The sequence below is a fragment of the Talpa europaea genome (assembly GCF_964194135.1).
Source record: "Talpa europaea genome assembly, chromosome: 11".
NCBI classification, from domain to species: Eukaryota; Metazoa; Chordata; class Mammalia; order Eulipotyphla; family Talpidae; genus Talpa; species Talpa europaea.
Window position 1 is genome coordinate 77836911 of NC_140078.1, and position 20434 is coordinate 77857344.

Sequence of the window (20434 nt, forward strand, 5' to 3'; positions counted from 1 at the left end):
TTTTGGGTTTCCCTAGCAACTTCTTCTGAAATAAAGTCCTACACGTGACGCCCTTGTCATGTGACCTTAATTCTCTGATGGATCTAAGAAGGGTTGTTAATTTGCAGTTTGCTTAGCTTTTTAACGGTTGTAAGGATGAAAGTAATGGCTTCCCAAGCTCCTCACAAGTCAATTGGATTAGGTCACATCTTAGTCTAAAATTCCAGAGTGTCTCCTGATGTCCAAAACAATTCTCATATAGATGATCCCTACTGACTAGTAAGTGCGTCCCTCTAACTTGAAGTATTAGTATAACTCTGCCAGCAGGGATGGCTGAGAGATACACAAAATTCAAGGATCTCCTTGTAAATTAAAATTTTATGGGACTATTTGGGCAGGTTTGTAATGCTCAATACCTGTTAGCTGAGGAAGAATGCCTCTTTTGACCCTCCAGCAACCCCTGCCACCACAAAGAAGGCCTTAGCACCCTATTGGACTCATTGGGCATTGTATGCGCCTTACTTCATTCAGCTTTCTACCTGGCCCTTCATATCCAAAATAGAAGAAATTTGTTTTGACATACCTGTGAATCTGCCCATTTTTATGCAGGTATTCCAAGCCTTCCAGCACTTCTTTGAGTATTGTAGCAATGGTGGGTTCATCTAGGACTCCACTTTTGTGTTCTCCCTTTGCCACAATGTATTTAATAATATCCAGAACAGAACCTGAAAACAGAATATAAAATCTTCCCTAAATTTTTTAAGTCATTCAATAAAACTCAGTGTCATTTTAAAGTCAAAACATATGTGATCCTTTTCATAAACTTAACTGTATAGGAAAGAAAGGAAATAAAGAGCAAATATAAAGAAATACAGAAATTTAAAATTAATCATTTATTTTCAATTCCATTTTAAAACAGATAACAGCCTGATAATACCCAATGTTACACCAGCATCTCCTTCAAACTTCTAGGGAGAATTTGGAGCATTTTTAACCACCTGTGAAAATCCCTAGTAAACCATGGCCGCCAGAAATACTTTAGCACAAGATATCACAAGCCAATTCAGGCATCCAATACCAGGCATATTAAAATATACAATGCTGTATGAACAAAAATATCAAAATACAACTGTAATGCAGATCAAATTACAGAAGACATGACTTTGAAAATAAAGATCACATGTTTATAGAAACTTAAAGAGTTAAAATTATTTTTCCAGGTTAATAATAGAAATAAAACAGGTAAAGTGAAAAAAATTAGAAAAACAATTTAAAAAGCAGTTCTCTTTAAGTAACAGCTCAAATGTATTATCGGTCCATTCTCCCCAGGGTAAGAAATAATGTTCCTGTATGCATTTTCATTTTAGTTATAGTCCCCATACAATTCCCACCACCCTTGTTTTGATGCTACTCCCTCCTCCCTCACTGTACAAATATGAAAAATGATGTAAAAAATACATAAAATTTTAAAAATTTAAAAAAAATTTGAAAATTTTAAAAATTAAAAAAAAAAAATTTAAAAGAAATAATGCTCCTAGTAAAAAATAGGGAGAGAGGGAAAAGACACCTAAATAGTAATTAACTCACAGACTACTGACCACTACACAGATGAAAAGTTTGTAAGAAATTCATTAAGATTTCTGGTAGTACAATGGCCCATTAATCATAGAACCAAAACAAAACAATCTCCAATGTTAGAAATTGTGCCAAGAATTCTGGAACATAACATAACCTGCACTGAGAAGACTGTCTATTTCTTGGCACATACTAAAATATGTGCTGTAGAATAACTAAAACTTGTCCTGTAGAATGCTTTTATTTCATATACTTAAAAAGGGGAAAAAAATATTTCCAAATAGATGGAAAGAAGTGGTTTAGATGGAATCCTTAAAAACATGGGAGAACTGAAAATATGTTTGCTTTAGCTCCCACTTAAAACCTACTAACTGGATAAACCTAATTTACACAAAGAAAGGTATAAATTCAGAATGAAAAAAGAAACAGGCAAAAACAAAGGGAAAACAGGGGCATCCCTGGTAGCGAAGGGATTAAAGTCTCAGGGATACCATGCTAACCCACAAGGTGCAGGAGACCTCTCCTGTCTCACCAGCTGCTCCCCTCAGCAGTATATTTTAGTAGATCCGCCTGTTCTGCTCCCCACTCTGTCTCTGGTGAATCACTGCCCCCTCACCTCTGGCCTACACCCCAATTTTTCTATGCAAAAATAAATAAAATCTATTTTTTAAAAAAAGGACAACAGGGCCTCCCCAGTGGTGCAGCGGTTGAACGCTAGGTTGCAAAGCTGCCTGCAGCCTCTGCAGCGCTGGTTCACTACCCGGCCGCAGGGTGAGGGTCCCACATGGCGCACAGACCTCTCTTGCAGCCCGCTGATCCCCTCAGCAGTGTACTTTGGTCCTTCTGCTGCACTGCTCCCTGCTCTGGCTCTGGTGAATTCTCTCACCCTCCCGTGCTTCTGACTGTACCCAGTGCTTTTATAAATAAATAAATAAATCTTAAAAAAAAAAAAAAAAGGACAACAGAAGAGACAGCAATAATCTTCTGGAAAAAGAAAAGCAGAAAAAGAAACTGACTAAGTAGTGAAGAAATCTGAAACTTCAATGACTGCAGAGCAGGTATACCTATTAGGAAAAAGTGAATCCCTACGTCAAGCTACAAAATATTCACAAGTTATTTGTGAACCTTTAACTAGGTTCCATAAGTAGGACCACGTTAGGGTTAGCAAGGGGGGAGACTGTAGAAAAGGGCTGAAACCATGTAAATTGGCAAAGTCAAATAAGGGAGAATAAGATTTCCTTCTCTCTCCTCACTCTTTTTGGAAACCAGGTCACAACTACTCTGGTGCACCCCCACACCCCACCCTCCTACTGGCAGAAGAGTGGCAGTTTACTCTCTGGAGACAAAGAATTAGGAAGGTACCAGATTCCAGGTAGTTTTTTCCTAATACTACATTATCACATTTTCCTCTCTGTTGCTGGGGTTCGCAAGACTATGATCCAAAATGAGAGGCCAAAGGGAAAAGTTTTGTTTGGCTTAGTTTAACCAATCACATATTAATTTTCAAAGCAAAGTGATTATATTAAACATATATGAAACACATGTTTCATTCTTTTGAGAAATCCTGGCCAGACAAAATGAAGGCTGCAAAGGGAAAAATTCCTACTAGGAATTTAAAAGTAACTCGTTTTATCTATTCAACAAACCATATTATGTGAAGTTTTAACCAATCTTGAGTGTTGTTTGTGCCTTCTTGAAACACAGGAGACTTTGAAAAGGGTCAATATTTGCTTGGTCTGGATATTCCATTTCAGACCAATAACTTCATCCAAAGTGGGTCACTGTAATACCAGATATTTTACCTGGGTTCTGCTTAGGTCACTGAAGTCCCATACTTGTTACCTCTTAGAAGATGCCAAAACAAAAGCATCTCCAAACACTATCACTCCTAAGCCAGTGAATTTAGATCTCTGCATTTCTACAACTGATGGCTCTAAGTCTTACTTCTAAGATACTTCTCAAAAAGAGAAGCTTTGAGAAGCTTTCCTACTTTGATTTCTAAAAATCATACATTGCAGTTTAATGTTAATAAATTGCAGTTATTTAAATCAAGTGTTTTTAATTTTTAAAGATTAAATTCTGATATTAATAAATCCCAACATTCAACAACAGAGTTTTAATTAGCAAAAGAATAAGGATAAGGAGTATTGTGAAATGATTACATATACTGACACAATTAAACATATTTTAACTCTGACGATGTTCACTAGGTTGATGGGAATTGTGATGAACCACAATTCATTTAATGACTTGATTAGCTTATTAAATTCTACATTAGTACAATGTTGCCAAATCAAAATTATGCTTTTGTTTTAAATATTTTGGCTGAAAAAGTTGATGTGAAAGAAAGCAGCCTGCACATATTTCTCTTAACTCTGGCTATTTATATTTTCTAACTCTTCAAAGAGAGACCCTGTTTATCAATAGTTCTCTTGTCTTAGTCTTTCAGATGCTGCATCAGTCCCAAGACATACCAGACTCCTCCATCTCTGAATAGTGTTCACTATATCTGAACCACTTCTGCCATCCTTCCCCTGATACCAACTCCACCTATCATTTCATCATGGCTAACTAGTACTTATTCTTCAGGTCTCAGCTGAACATCACCTCCTGAGGGAAGTCTTTGTTAACCCCACTGCATCCATTCTTCTTCAATAAGATTAAGTTCTCCTGTTCCCATGGCACCATGATATTTCTTCACAGCACTCTACATAATTATTATTTAACTGTAACTTTTCTTTCTCTGCTATAGTCTATAAGAGCAAGGAACCAACAAGTTCATTTTCTAATGTCTTGGTAATTAGAGTTTAATGAATGGCATTTTAGTGGAGTTATAAATATTGAATTGAGATAGTTTATTTGCTATTTTAAATAAATTTTAATGATGTACCTAGATCTAGATTCTTTTTTCTAAATATTGCTTAAAGTATCTCTTCAGTTTAAATGTTTACTCACTTTATAATTGCAAAATCAAGATTTCATTTTCCTAAAAATGATGAAATTTTAAAAAATATTTTAAAAGCTTTAGATGTAAGATTAAGTTGACTCATAAAAATATAGAAGATATTATAGAAAATTCATGCCTGGAACATGCCTGAAAATTACTTTCCAGGAAATCTACTGGGTAATAGGCAGGAAAAACTGGGCATTGTCCCAAGAAATCTATGACCAGGAGGAACAGGAAGTTAACATGTAAGAAACACTTCACCCAGTTACACATCCTACCCCTTTTGTGATCAGGACTACATTCACTGAGAAGAATATGGATTCTTTTTTTTTTTTTTTAAGTCATTCTGCTTAGGAGTAGCAGAAAGGATGGATTGACTGGCATACAGGTATAGATAAATGAACTAAGCAGACAATTTACTCCTATCCATCAGAGGACTTTTTAGCAAAACATTTAAAACTTTGTATTATACATTTTTGTAAATTACAAATAAAGAAAATTATGCTACAGGTGATCAATAATGAAAGATTCAGTATTACCTAATATTCCCATATCTGTCCATACTGAAAGAACCATGCTTGACCACCATCTTGAAAGGTGGTTGGTGTTAGCAAGGCTTCCAACCATCATATGAACAGGGCCTTTAACAAAGCAATCCAGTTTCTCCAGTGTGTCACTAATGGGATTGAAACAAAAAGGTGATTCTGGCTACACTGAAAAGCATGAAATAACAAGGGAAAATTAACTATTAATGACTAAAATTTCTGTGCACTTACTAAATGTCAGCACAGTGGTGGAAACTTTAATGTATCATGTCATTTACTCGTCCCCAATACCATAAGAGGCAGAAGGTATCCCCATTTTACAGACAAGTAAACAGGTTCAAAGAGTTGAAACAGTTTTCTTAATGACACACAACTGCTATGTAGGCAAGCATAACTTTAATTCCAAACTCTACGCTCTTTGTTATACAGCCTCTGGGAAGTAAGGTGTTGTTTGAAGTAAGTAAGGTGTTCAGTGAGTTACTGTATTAAAATTGCAAACTAAACCCAACAGATTCTCTTTTCTATAACCTCACATTCTAAAAGGAAACTCATGCTCCCACACAAAATATATACGCAAACAAAAACCAAGTATATGTAAACAAAACCAACATGTAGTGATGAAAAGGTCAGGTGGCTTAACTGCTCAATAGTCTTCCCAATCTTGCCACATCATTCATATTTATGCCTTGGCAAAATGTTTAATTCACTATATGGCATGGGCCTTTGGGTAACCATAGCAAAATGTTTTATCTACACAGGCTAAGGGTCCAATGTTTGCAATCAGCAACATTTATACTTTATTTAAGAACTAAAGTAGAAACAACTGCATATATATTGCAGAATAAAGCACCTAAGTAATCCTAATATTGGAGACCAAGATTTTCTCTCTGAGAGAAAAGAGGTGCAAGTATAATTTTACAGAGATTTTAAAAGTTTGACTCGAATTGGAAATATTAATATAAATCATGATTTATTTTTAAGATGCTTTATTTCCAAGTTCATTCATCTAGAAGCAATGATAATGTCAGTCCCTACAAGAAATATCAGAGTTCTTTAGAGTACTGGTTGATTCTGGGTCCACGAAAAGCAATATAAACTTAAGCCTTGGAAATCTTCAACCAAGAAGCGAGGAAGTAAACAAAGACTGATAGGTTCACATGAAAAAGGACAGAAGAATAAGTCTAAAGGGACTCAAACTAACAAAACTTTTGACAACCTGGGTATCAAAAAGAATAGATTGGATCTATAGACACTGAAAATTAAAAATCCATGAATCTATATAATGATACCCAAGTAATGAAAGCCTTCTCCAATAATGAAAACAAAACAAAAAAATCCTCTCTTCTTTGCTACCAATGGAGGAATTATTAAAGTATTCTTCACTTTGAAAATTGTCCTTTAAAAAAAAATGGAAGTGTTTACCCTGCTCTTTCAATGGAAACTACAGTACAGATTCATCAAAGAGCCCCAGTTAATAAGACAAAATTCTTTTTCACAGAAGAATGAGAAAAGGATGCAATAAGAAAAATCACCGTTTTGCAACCTCTGATAAATAACTGATTCAAAGAAAGACTATTAGTGGATGCTAAAATCATTAGATGAAAGACTTATAGGGAACTGTATACTCACACTGCCAAAGTATCACGGGTTACTTGCTAGCTTCAAGAGGAAAAATAGTTTAACTTTTCCATGGTGGGGCCTGACTGTCATAGTCTTCAACAATCAAAATTAACATCATTATTAATGATGCAACCAGACAGTAAATATTTCCTGATGTGATGTGATACACAGTACATAGTATTGCCTACAAGATAGTTGCTCCAAAAATATTTAACTTAAATCTCATCAAGGCTGTACATCTAATTTTCAACTTGCAAGAAACAGAGGAATATGAATCAAATTAAACATCACCAGGAAGAAATAATCAGGAACTCCAGACTGTGAGACATTCCACAAAATAGGTGTCATCAGACCCTTCATCAAGTTTGTCATGGAAGACAGAGAGGGGAAAGGAACTATCCTAGAATAACACAGAATTAAGAGGTATGACAGCCACGTGCAATGTGTATGAAACCTGTCTCGGCTCATCTGCTAGCATCTTTAGCAGACACAATATTCTCAATTCTCTGCTAGCATCTTTAGCAGACATGATATTCCAACCCATGGAAACCAACATTTCATTGCACAGCACTCACCTCCACTTAGCAGCTTCATGACTAGCCACAGCTCATCTTTTACCACAAAAGATGTGTAGTAAGATACAATATTAGGATGATGGCACTGGCTCATGGCTTGAATTTCTTTCTGTAAAGAAAAGAAACCATGACAATTCATTATATGCACGCCTAAAACTATACTGTAAGTTAGTGAATCCAGATTTGGGAATCCCAACAGCATGTCACAACCTTTCTGGGATCTCCATGGCCCTACCTCTTTAAGAATGATTAAACTAAAAAACCAGTTAGTTTCTCTCAGTCCAATCTGACTCTACTTCTTCTACTCATTACAAAGTAATCTTTGAAACTAGAAACAGGCACTAATTTATCATGTCCTGGCACAGCACCACAGAGGTCTCCATTGGGACACATATTTTTATTCAAGGTACCCTTGAAGAATCATCTCGGGAAATCTGGTTTTACAACCACAGAGAATAATTACTAATAAACAGAAGATGATTTTTGTTTGTGAGTTGCTGGACTTTTTTTTTTTCAAAAATGTTTCTTCCCATTTTTGTGAAATAATATTCTCACCCTAAATAAAAACATAATGAACCAGGGCAAGGTTATAAACTAAATTCAAATTAGAAATCTGGGCCAAAAATTAAAGCTTATTCCATCTCAGTTTATTAATTTAAATTAGGTACTATGACCAAGCCATAATAAATGTCAAGTGAGTCACATTTCTTCTAACCCTGGACATTTAATGACTCTATTGTTACCACTGCCTCAAATACATTTCCCTCATTATCTTACTTAGCTAAAATGCCAGTTCCTTCTGATCTCAGCTGACATTTAATTTCCTCACAGCTTCCTAGGCTGAGGAAGGTGTGCCTTCTCTTGGTTTCCAAGTTCCCTGAATATCTCCTCTTATCGCTGGCACATAGTGTATGGTACATTGGGTGCTTATTTGTCTGACATTGGGTGCTTATTTGTCTGTCCCTCCCTGCTAAATGGAGAGCTCCATGAAGGTAAATACTTAAAGGTGAATTCCTTAATACTATGGAAATTATCAAGTTGTAATTTCCTGTTTAATTCTCTATACTGCTAATAAGACATTGAACTGTAAGTTCGATGAGAACTAAGACTGTATTCCTGGCACTTATGATTGTATCTGGCACACAAGTCCACCTTCAATAAATATTTGCTGAATGAATGAAATCTATAGCACTTCATACAGCTTTTTACGTATTCAATGTACTTGCTCTATGCCTTTGGTATTTGTTCAGTAATATCAATTGTGTAGAAGTTGTCCATAATCCCTATGGACAGGAGCAATGCTCAGTAAAAATTAATTTCTCTTTTCTCATCTTGAATATAAATTCTTTTATAACAAGAACCTTGTGATATGCATCTCTGCAACCCCCAAAATCATCAGCATAATCTTCTACACTGAAAGCTAATACATATGAAAAAGGAAAAAGAACAAAGGTAAGTACCTGTCTACTGACATACACAGGATTTGAAGAGATACATACATACATAGAACAAAACATACATGCCAAAGTAGTAAAACTATTAAAGGTGACTATACACCACAGAAAAGAACAGTTAAGATAGTTAAATCTTCAGAGGAGATAGGAATTAGGTTTAGTTTTATAGAATATGGAGAAATTACAGCAGCACAAGATGAGAGGCATATGTAACTATCAAGAAAAGAGAAATAAATACGCAAAACATATTTTAAAACATAGTAAGTAAACCAACCTGTCTGGGTTAAGTAGTTCATGCTTTCAACAGATAATTACGAAATGAATATTATGTGTCAGGCACAGTGCTAGTTATTTAACTACAATGGTGAACCCTCATGAAACTTAGTCTAGTGAAGAAGTAAGACAAATACTAATTTACAACACAGAATGAAAAACGATTTTATAGGGGAAGTACTGAATACTATATGAATTCATCAATGAAGCAAATCACAAAAAATAGGAGTGATAATCAGAGAAGGCTTCGTACAGAAAAAGTTTTACTATACTGAAATAGGAAAATTTAGTGGGGTTTTGGGGGACCGTATCATAAAGGACCTTGTAATTGTGCTCAGAAATTTAGTCTTCATCATTAACAGCAATGGAGAGCAACTAAAGTTTTATTTATATATATACAGAGAGAGAGAGAGAGAGAGAGAGAGAATATATGTACTCATAAAAATCACGCTGGCTATAATGCAGAAAATGCAAGACTAGAGGAAAAGACTCTATTTAAGGCTTTCCCATAAATCTGGGAGAGAGATGATAGTTGCCTGAAAAATGACACAGTTAATTTCTCAGTTTTGATAATTGTACTGTGGTCATATTACCATGAGGAGAAGTTGAGTGAATACCATATGGGAACTTTCAGTACTGCTTCTGCAACTCTTGTAAGTTCAAGACTATCTCAAAATACAAAGGTTAAAAAATAAGCGGCAATGTAAATGAAAAAGATCAAGAGATTACACTAAAAAGGCTTACATAAAAGGACTTATGACTAATTAGATAGGGGAGATGAGGGAGAAAAAAAATCACATGGGTGAGTCTTAAATGTTCCAAGGTCTTATATTTTGAGCTAAGGGTTTTAAGCTTTATGTTGAAAAGGGGGTACTACAAAGGGCTTTCTAACAGGAAACCACAGAAGAACAATAAAATCCAAAGATTGAAAGGGTCTTAAACATTCCTTTTTTTCTCTCTATTCCTTTTAAAGGGAAAGGAAGAATTTTCCTTTATCTAAACTCCAACTGGAGTCATTCCTTTCTTTTTCCATTCAAAAAAGAAAATGAATATATAAGTGCTTTTCAAGAGTGGTATATTCATTTGGACTCAAATTTCCCAGCAGCTTCCTTAACACTTATAAAGTGAATTTCACTCCCACTAATAAAAGTGCTTTCATGTATTCCCTGGCTTTCTAATTTTCCCCAATGTAGGCAGTTTTCCTCTATTTCACACATTCAGTTAGTCACCAAATCATGTTAATTTATTCATTCATATAGTGAGCAAAGTAAGTGCTCATTCCAACATTAACTATTTTTCCATTTATAAAATACCTAGGGAATCTGTGCCTTCCTTTCCATTATCACTGTCACTGCCTGAATTTAGAGTCTCAATACCTCTGTGTGTAACCTGGTATTCCTCAAACTATATGTTGCAATGTCATATGGGTCATGAAATAAATGTAGTGGATTACATTAAAAACAAAACAAAAATGGAGGACAGGAAGAATGTGTTACACATAATATAATTAAGAATTCGTTTTTACGAAAATGTTTCAGTTGTATTAATACTTATAAATACATATGTATGGGGGCCTCCCTGGTGGTGCAGCAGTTGAGCGCTGGGTTGCGAAGCTGCCCGCAGCCTCTGCGGCGCCGGTTCGATCCCCAGCTGCCCCCCGGCCACCGGAGGAGGGTCCCACATGGTGCACAGACCTCTCCTGCCACCCGCTGCTCCCCTCAGCAGTGTACTTCGGTCCTTCTGCCTGCTCAGCTCCCCGCCCCGGCTCTGGTGAATTCTCTCACCCTCCCGCGCTTCTGACTGTACCCAGTGCTTGTATAAATAAATCAATAAATCTTTAATAAATAAATAAATAAATACATATGTATGTACGCATATTGTGTGTGTGTGTGTGAACATGTTCTTCTTTTGATTCTAAACCCCTATCCAGCAGGATTTCCATCTCGAGCTCTAGCCCTGGTGGCCCAGGACAGAAACATCTCCACAAAACCCTCCATCTTTGTAACTAGGTGCTCCCTTCCTCCTCTTACTTCCACAGTACTTCATACCTCTCAGGGAATTTGTTACACTCTGCCTAATACAGCAGGCAAGTCTTAATGCTTCAATTAGACTGTGAGTCTCCTGGTAGAAGGAAAGAGTATACTGAGATGCTTGTCCAGTGAATTTAGTCCTAACATCTACTAAAGAAGAGAAAAAACTCAAAATATGGCATTGTGTACCTTCTTTGGAGAAAAGTCTCTAAGTAAAATCTCAGGAGAAAATAAATGTAGTAAGATTTGACAGCTGATTTTCCCATCACACTTAGCACAGGTTGTCAGACAAGAAACATTTTGACAAGAGAAAGGAGCAATATAGTGCTGCTTCATTAATAACTGTCACACACACGACACACACCTGCAATCCAACTTACATCAGCACTCTCTGGAGAACCCAAGCACCCTTTCTGCATTATAATAGACAGTTTTGAAAATATATTTTGAAATTACAACATGAAAAGTTGAGTACGTTAAGCAAGTAGATATTTTAACATAAACCGAAAAGCTTCAGCGCTCTCCGAAATGAAAACACTAGGCACTCAGATCTCAGGTCCTAGCAAGCAAATACCACATTTATATTCCTGATGTTTCGTCACACTTCATTCGGATCCTATATTCCTTCTATCTACCTACCCCAAGTGAATATCTTAAACTTGCTTTACTAAAATTCACTTTTCCTTCTTTATTGCCAAATACATGAACACTATATTTGCAATGTAAAGCTTATTAGAATATGCAGGTAAAATTTATGGAGGTCTAACCATTTTTTTTTCTTTTACCAGGCTACATCAAATATGTATTTCTCTGAAAGTAAGGCCCTAGTGTAACCACAAAATTACTTTCAAGAGCGTCAAATACTTGATGAGAGATGTTCCACTTTTGAATTAAAATTATAATCATTCTGTTAATATTATATGAAGTAGAAAATGATAGACCTGAATCAAAAAGATCTGATTTTTAATACTTATATGATTGACTTCCTTCATCTACTGAATAGGTAAATGACGTAGAGCTGTTTATGAGGTTAAAATACACTTTAGTGCCTAGCACTGTAAAGATGTTTGTTATTACTATCATGTGAATGTCAACTTTTTTAAACTTTAAGTCTTTAATCATGAAGTAATAAATAAGCTTTTCAATTTTCTTTTTTTTTTTAAAGTAACAGGATTTTTTTTTTTTAAAGACTTATTCATTTATTTATATAAGCACTGGGTACAGTCAGAAGCGTGGGAGGGTGAGAGAGCCAGAGCGGGGAGCAGAACAGGCAGAAGGACAGAAGTACACTGCTGAGGGGAGCAGCGGGCAGCAGGAGAGGTCTGCGCACCATGTGGGGCCCTCGTCTGGCAGCCGGGGATCGAACCAGTGCTGCAGAGGCTGTGGGCAGCTTGGCAACCCAGCGCTCAACCCCTGCGCCACCGGGGAGGCCCGAAATTTTCTTTTTTTTTTTTTTAAGATTTATTTATTTATTTATACAAGCACTGGGTACAGTGAGAAGCGCGGAAGGGTGAGAGAATTCACCAGAGCCAGAGCGGGGAGCAGAACAGGCAGAAGGACCGAAGTACACTGCTGAGGGGAGCAGCGGGCGGCAGGAGAGGTCTGCGCGCCATGCGGGACCCTCCTCCCGTGGCCGGGGAGCAGCCGGGGATCGAACCGGCGCTAGAGAGGCCGCGGGCAGCTTCGCAACCCAGCGCTCAACCGCTGCGCCACCGGGGAGGCCCCCGAAATTTTCTTTATACTATCCTTATGGAGTATGTAAAGTAACTGGAAAATGATATTAACTCATATTAGGTTTTGCCACTTTCAGTCTTAAAATTTTTTTCTTTAACAGAATTAGTTTACAATTTAGACTTCTTTTATGAGCACTGAAGTTCAAATGCCCAAATGGTACTCTAAGGTATTGCTGGCATCTATAAATTCAAGCTCATCAAATAAGATTTCAATCAGTTATCTCCTTCCAAGTGTATGTTCTCTCACCAAGGATGGCTCAAGATTAGTTTTCTGTTCATGCATTACCAACTCCTAAAGAAATATATTTGGCTCCTCTACTAAAACTTCAAAATATAATTCTATTATCTCTTTTCTATTTATTCCAATTTCCTCCTAATACTCAGTAAAGGTAGATCAGAAATTAAATCCAATCTGGGACACTAGGGAAAAAAACCTCTACATGGTCATATCATCCCAGTCTTAATTCTTACCCTTTATAAGAGAAATTACTTAACATATGTATGGCAGTTTGTAGTTTTCATGTACTATATAATCTGGTCTTTAAGAAAAACCTCATGAAGTATAAAAAGCTAATATTTCTTATTAAATCAAATATACTGCGGATTTTAACTACTCTGGGTGTCACAGTGCATAAGAAAAATACAAGACAATCCCTGTGTGACTAGGCGTAAATGCCACTGCACATCTCCTGCAGCTACTGATCTTGGTACTTCCTTTCCCAAACCTTTAAAGAAGCCAACACAGGCTAAGGGTAACTCTAGCTCTCCTCTTGCATCACTGGTCAAAATGTAGTTTGTTACCATGTTCCTAGGAGGCCAACAGTCTTTTAAAGGATAGTCCATTTTACCCAGCAATCATAATTCCATGATACTATTTTAAGGAAAGAGAGAAATAAACCACCATTATTTACAACAATAAAAAAAGTAAACAAGACAATTATCCATACCAGAGAATAGGTTAAAGTGTGGTCTACCTATTCAAGATAATGCTACACACATACTGAAAACTGTATTAATCTGTATTTATAAAGAAAGCTGTCTATGAAAAAAATTGTTCAGTGAAAAGAACAAGTATATACATAATCGTAAAAATTCAAAACTGTTAAATTTGTATTTTGAAAAATTATACAGCAAATGTTAATCCCAGAGTAAGAGGATTATAACTATTTTTTCCCCCCACTTACCTGGACTTTATAAACTTTATAATGAACATGACTTATAAATGATGAAATCACACATCTTTTTTTTTTTTTTAAAAAAAACACCTCAAAAACCTCAAGTTATTTCCCACTCTAACATGAATACACAGTGTGTATCTGTCCATGTAAGAAATATTAGATATGCATACCAGGAGTTCATCCATGCTAGTCTGACATTTCTCAAGGTTTATCCGTTTGATTGCCACTTTCTCCTTTTTAGGGGCACAGTATGCTGCTTGGACCACAGCAGTTGCTCCACTCCCTAAAAGCACATAAGTAAGTAAATAAATGGGTGAATAGATAAAAACATGATATTTTTAATCCCCACACAATTTAAACAACAGAAGAATAAACCATATTATATTCCTAGACTCAACAACAGATGCAGAAAAATACTCTAAATAGAGTGTTCACAAAAGCAAAAGCCTCAACCATTCCACAGAATTGCCCATAAATACCAGCGTAAAAAAATTAAATAAAAATTGCTAAAGTTCAGTTTAGACTACTACAGCAGAGGCGCACACTTCCCTGCTCCTCTCCTGTATGACATAAAAATCTATACACAATATGATTCCATTTATAGAAAATATTCAGAATAAGCCAGTCCATAAAGGCAGACAGGGCCAGGGATCAGGTGAAGAGGGAAAAAGGGAGCGCTGTTAGTAGGTACAGAGCTACTTTCTAGAATTATGAACATGCTCTGGAGTTAGACAGTGGTGATGATTGCACAACTTTGTGAATATACTGAATTGTACACTCAAGAGGGCAAATTATATGGTGTATAAATTATTTCTCAGTATAGCTGCTTTTAAAAATCTCTTCAAGTATACCACCAATTTCTATTAATGTGCTGCAAACATTAATAACTGAAAACAGGGCTTCCCTGGTGGCCGAGAGGTTAAGTTTCAGCAGTATAAACACCAAGACCTGAGTTCGATCCCGGCCACAGAGCTAACCCACATATGGCGCGGCAGACCTCTCCTGTCTCGCCCATTTTTCCCCTTAGCAGTGTATTTCAGTAAACCTGCCTGCTCTGCTCCCCAATGTCTCTGGTGAATCCTCTCACCTCCCCCACCTCAAGCCTATACCTCAGTTCTTCTACACAAAAATAAATAAAACCTTAAAAAAGAAACACAATTAACCAGTTCTTATATGCATAAATAAAAATAAATCTTAAAAAAAAAACCCTGAAAACAATTTAGATATATAGCTACAAACCTCAACAGAATTTGCTCCATTTGTAGCCACCTGAAAATCCCTGACTAAAGTAATATATATAACTACAGTCAATACTGACATGGATAAACCCAAATCACCATTATAACAAGCTAAGTAAAAACTCTATATAACTATATAACCAAAAATCAAAATAAAATCCAATATTCAAGAACACATTTATTTGACAATAGTTTAGGAACGCTAACATACTGCTTGATAAAAATGATCCAACAGGCTATTGTCTGCTTGTCCATTTATTCTTGCACCTGAGTATAGACTGAGTCAGGTAGAACTGTAGAGCTTGCCATTAAGTTCATCCCTCTCCATCTCCCCATCCCTTCCTCTCCTAAATCTTTCTGTGTGGCAATCCTATAGCAAACTGAGATCTCTAGCCTTCAGTGAGGAGGTTGCTGCTGGACTTTGGGAAAGACCAGAAAGGAAAGAAGCTAAGTATGCAGGTTACAGATCTGGTTAAGATAAGAGGCATTATCCAGTCACAGAAGACACAATGTGGCCTCTGAAGGGTACTTCTGAACCAGGTAACAGACATATTTTAATATGGAGATGTCCACAATTTTTGGCGATTTTTTACAATTTTAATTTCACAAATGTACACTCTCATGGTATTCTCTTTAGCCAGTATTAATTCTAAGGCCAGTTCTTTTATCCCTAAATAATCCAGCTTTGTTCCTTAACTGCAGCGTTAGCATATATTACACGCCAGAGTGGATTAATATGAAAAAATATAAAGACACTTTCTCTTGAAATCCTTCAAACTGGGTAAATTCATCTCTTGAGTCAGTAAAGCAGCTGCTCCAAAGGTATAAGGGCACTAAAAAAAAAAAAATTCAGTCTCTCTCCACTTAAACCCAGAAATTTAAAAGAGAAAATAAAAACATTATTCTTACCTGTGAAGGAAAAATTAATCAAATAAACCAAATCAATAGACGCTATTTCCCCCAAAATTTTGGCCAGTAATCTGTATAACAGGTAAACTTACTCTAAAGATTTTGTTTCTAAGTATTTAAGTAAGGTTTTACATTCACTAAAGAGCTGCCCAGGCTATTCATTCTGAAAGATAATTAAGGCATTGTGATCTGCACCACAGAAAATATAGGAATCTAGAATTTTGTAAACCCTTTTCTAAATAAGGCCTTTTGTAAGAGTCATGTTGAAAATTAAAGCTCCTAAAATTGGTGTAACAGCTGTGAGAATAATCATCATCATAAAAATCATGCTATTCTCTCCACAAAGATGAAAATAAGGACACACTACCATATGCTTTGAGTAATTATTCAAGCAGCCTGATGGTTCTGCAATGAATCATCACTCTCTCCTGTTCACTCTGGTGCTCTCTCATCTCAATGGATGATAACCGCATCGTTCCAGATGCTCCAGTCAAAAATCTTGGAATCTTCTCACATCTAATCCAATGGCAAATATCTAACTTCAAAATGTCATATCCAGCATCTGACTGATTCTCACACCTCCTCTACTCTCTCTCTGCAGGATAACCTCTCCTTCCACCCTTACAAACCATTCTTTGTACAGCAGATCAAGTTATCCTTTTAAAACATAAGTCAGATCACATTAATCCTCTGCTGAAGACTCTGCAATGATTTGCAATCTCACCCAAAGGAAAAAACCAAAGACCCACAATGACTCACCAGGCTTCACACAATCTGATACTCAGGACCACACATCTCTAGCACTTCACCCACCCGATCTCTTCACCTGTATGCCTCTGTCTCACTCTGTGTGAGCCACTCTCACCACCTCACTATTCCTCAATCACATCAGCATGCTTCTAGAACACCTCACTGAGGTGTTCCCTCACCTATTTAAAACTCACTTCTATCCCTAGTGGTACCCAATCCCTTTTCCTGCTTTATTTTTGTCCTTTATCACCCCCAAATTATAAATTCTATAAAAGCAGAGATTTTTGTTTCCTGGTTCACTGCTGCATCTCTAGCACCCAGAACAGTATCTGGCACACTAACAGGAATTCAGTAAATATTTGTTGAACAAATTCATCAATCAAGTAGTAGTATATATTTTTCAAGACAAAAAAGTACTTTCGGAGCAGAACAAACACAAAACTAGCCCAGTCTTCATGAGCATTACCTCATAATTACCATCATAAGCACTGACATTTATTCAGCATGTACTGTGTGCCAAGTACTATGCTGAGCACTTTCTTTACTTGCATTTCTTTTTTTATCTAATCTTCACTATAATCCCATGAGTTTAGGTATTACTGATTTTACAAAGCAATGTAAGCAAAGGTAAGACTTATGTCATAAATTAGTAAGAAGTAGAACAAGACCTAGAAACCAAAACTAAATGATGTTTCAACACCATACTCTTATTAATCGGTAAGCAACAGTCTCTTTAGACTAATGCTAGCATTTATTGATTACTATGTGTCAGGTTAAATTATTTATTTGCAATGTCTTATTTAACTTTTAATATTTTTTTTAAAAAAGCCCTTAATTTTCAGCTGCCAATTCAACATACAATTCCCCCTTCTTATTAGAGAATCTTGACCTATTTTTTGGTTGAAATAATAATGTGCTCAGCCAAAAAGCTTTACTTCACAGCCTCCCTTGCAAATTGCCAAATTACACTGCCAATAAAATAGAAATGGAAGTCACTGAGTAAGGCTTCCAGGAAAGAAAGCCCTTTGAAAGGGAGCCAACACAGTTGTCACGTGCTTTAATCCTTTTGCCATATTCTTCTAGCCAGGAACACAAGCATGAGCCTAGAGGTTGAACAACTATCTTGCAACTAACCATGAGAATGAGAGCCGCATACTAAGTGTGATGGAGTGACAAAATAGGCATCTGGGTCCCCAATGGCACCTAGACTGCCACTCCAGGCTTCTGGTAATATGAGGTAGAAATTATTTTATTAAACCCCTAATATTTTGTTTTTCACAAATAACATGCAGTTATAGGTGATCCCTATTTGATACCCCAGTATAATGATGTTGGCCCAAGGCTGGCCTTATCATTTTTTTTAAGATTTATTTTATTTATGCATACAAGAACTGGGGTGTAGGCCAGAGGTATGGGAGGGGGAGAAGATTTACCAGAGACAAGGAGCAGAACAGGTGAATCTACTGAAATACACTGCTGAGGGGTGCACTGGTGGAAACAGGAGAGGTCTGCTGCACTGGTGGAAACAGGAGAGGTCTGTGGGTCACCTCCCAGGCCGGGCTGGTGATAGCTTGATAGTGCTGAGACTTTAACCCCTGCACCACCAGGGAGGCCTCCAAGGCTGGTCTTACTAAAAATGTCACCCCCTAGAACTAAATCTACCAATGGGGTTGGGGACGGGAAATATACTAACTACTAAGCATCACTCTATTGATAGAGCATGATGTCTTTCACATTAATGGGGGTGGGGTGGGTTAGAGGTGAGACCCTGGAAGCTGTATTTAGAAACCACCACTTTAGACATCAAATGTGTGGCTTGTGAACAATTAAATGAAAATAAAAGAAAGGGGTAAAGAATAAAGCTAATGGGTTACCTTCAGCAAGTGTCAAAGCTAGGTGATCATACCTTACTAAAAACAGATCTTAAAGAACAATTTTCTAAACCTAGTCTAAGGAAAAGAGCATATATTTATTAAGACTTTTCGAGATGCATAACTATAAAAGTCACATGGTCCAGTCCTTGACAGACTGGTTTCACTCTCTGCCTTCATATGGTATTGTTGGAAATACCATGGGTGGCAGGGTCTTTACACATCTATACTGCCATGCCCAAAACATATCCTTAAATTCACCTATACCTGAGTGAGATCTGGAAGTAAGAATGACACATTTGTTCCAACATTACATGATTCATACACATTAAGTTTGTGATTCAAACACATAAACACATATGTTCCAACATTATATGATTCATTACATAAACATTACATGATTCAAAATATTTGTTACAAGATTTCAAATCACATGGTGTTTCATACTTCATGGTAGTTACAAAAATTATGAAATGTAAGGACAAGGAGGAAGGGAAAAATATTAATTTAGAAATAACAACTACCACTATTTTACTGAGCACTTAATACACACTAAACACTTTCTACAATTACATTTAATCTGCATAAAAGCCTCAATGATACAGGTACCATTATCCCTATTTTACAGACAAAAAGCTTGACACTAAAACCAGTAACATAAATTGCCCATGAACATATAGGTGCTATGACATAAAACCAATATTTGAATGCATGTCAGTCTAACTCCAAAGCCCTTATAGCTCTTACAGTTGCTTCAGCATAGGGCAAATACAGTATAACATGTAGCCAGAAATTCAACAGTTAGGAAAGAGTTCAAAAACACTGAATGAATGATCAATAGTGATGGTAATACTAATATCTATACTAATGATAATCACAAAGAACTTAATCTTGTCCAAGCATAATTAAGATGATACAATTCTCATTCAATCTACTGTCTCTAAAGTCTTTTTCTTCAGATTAAGGAATGAGCAAAAAGATCAAAGACCTTATTTATTTTAAAAAGGGGGAAGTATTTTTGTGCTATGTCATGAACATTTTGAGATCTATTCTATCAAGAACAGTCAGCATGTTTTCATAGGAATTGATCTATTTCATTGTTGTGGTATAGTTGGTATAAAACATTGTGTTGGTTTTGGGTGTGCAACATAGTGATTCAGCATTTATATGAACTGCTAAATGGTCACCACAATAAGTCTAGTTAACATCCATCCCCAACACATAGTTATAAACCCTTTTTCCTTGTGATGAGTACAGGAATTGATCTTTACTACCACTTTCATTAGATGAAATGGTGAGTGCTGGACCATATCTAATCTAATTTTTGCTATCTCTTATTTTCTCAGAAGCACTTGACAATAGCCATAAATAAAGAAAATGTCTTTTTCTTTAAATAATACAATTTTTTCAAAGGAAGTCATTTGAATTCCCAAGTTGCATGCTTTTAATGTACTCTAGGAAGGAGGTTTTCTTTGTAGGATTTTGCCAGAGAGAGAACAAACAGAATGTGAGAAACAATTAACCTACAAATATTATAGTACTGAGCAACATATGTGAAAAATAAATGCATGTGCTTTGATAAGAAAGGAGACATCATTATACCATTTCCTTAAAATATAATCCTTTGAAAACAGAACATTCAAATGATCCCCAAATCTTTCCCCTGGACTCCAATCACTTCTTTCCTGAAAAAAATTGAGTGTAATGTGAAGAAATCACAAAGATTCATTTTGAAGAATACAGCTTATTACAAAATA

General features: G+C 36.2%; 1 protein-coding gene across 1 annotated transcript in view; it reads right to left on the minus strand.

Moving 5' to 3' along the window:
• The window catches only part of OXSR1 (oxidative stress responsive kinase 1), a gene marked incomplete at both ends in the record, with an annotated part of 60924 nt that overhangs the window by 35955 nt on the left and 4535 nt on the right, over nt 1-20434 (minus strand). The window contains 3 exons of the mRNA XM_084247694.1: nt 563-704; nt 7242-7350; nt 14080-14192. Coding sequence (XP_084103820.1) covers nt 563-704; nt 7242-7350; nt 14080-14192 — 364 coding nt within the window. The remainder of the gene's footprint in view (nt 1-562; nt 705-7241; nt 7351-14079; nt 14193-20434) is intronic.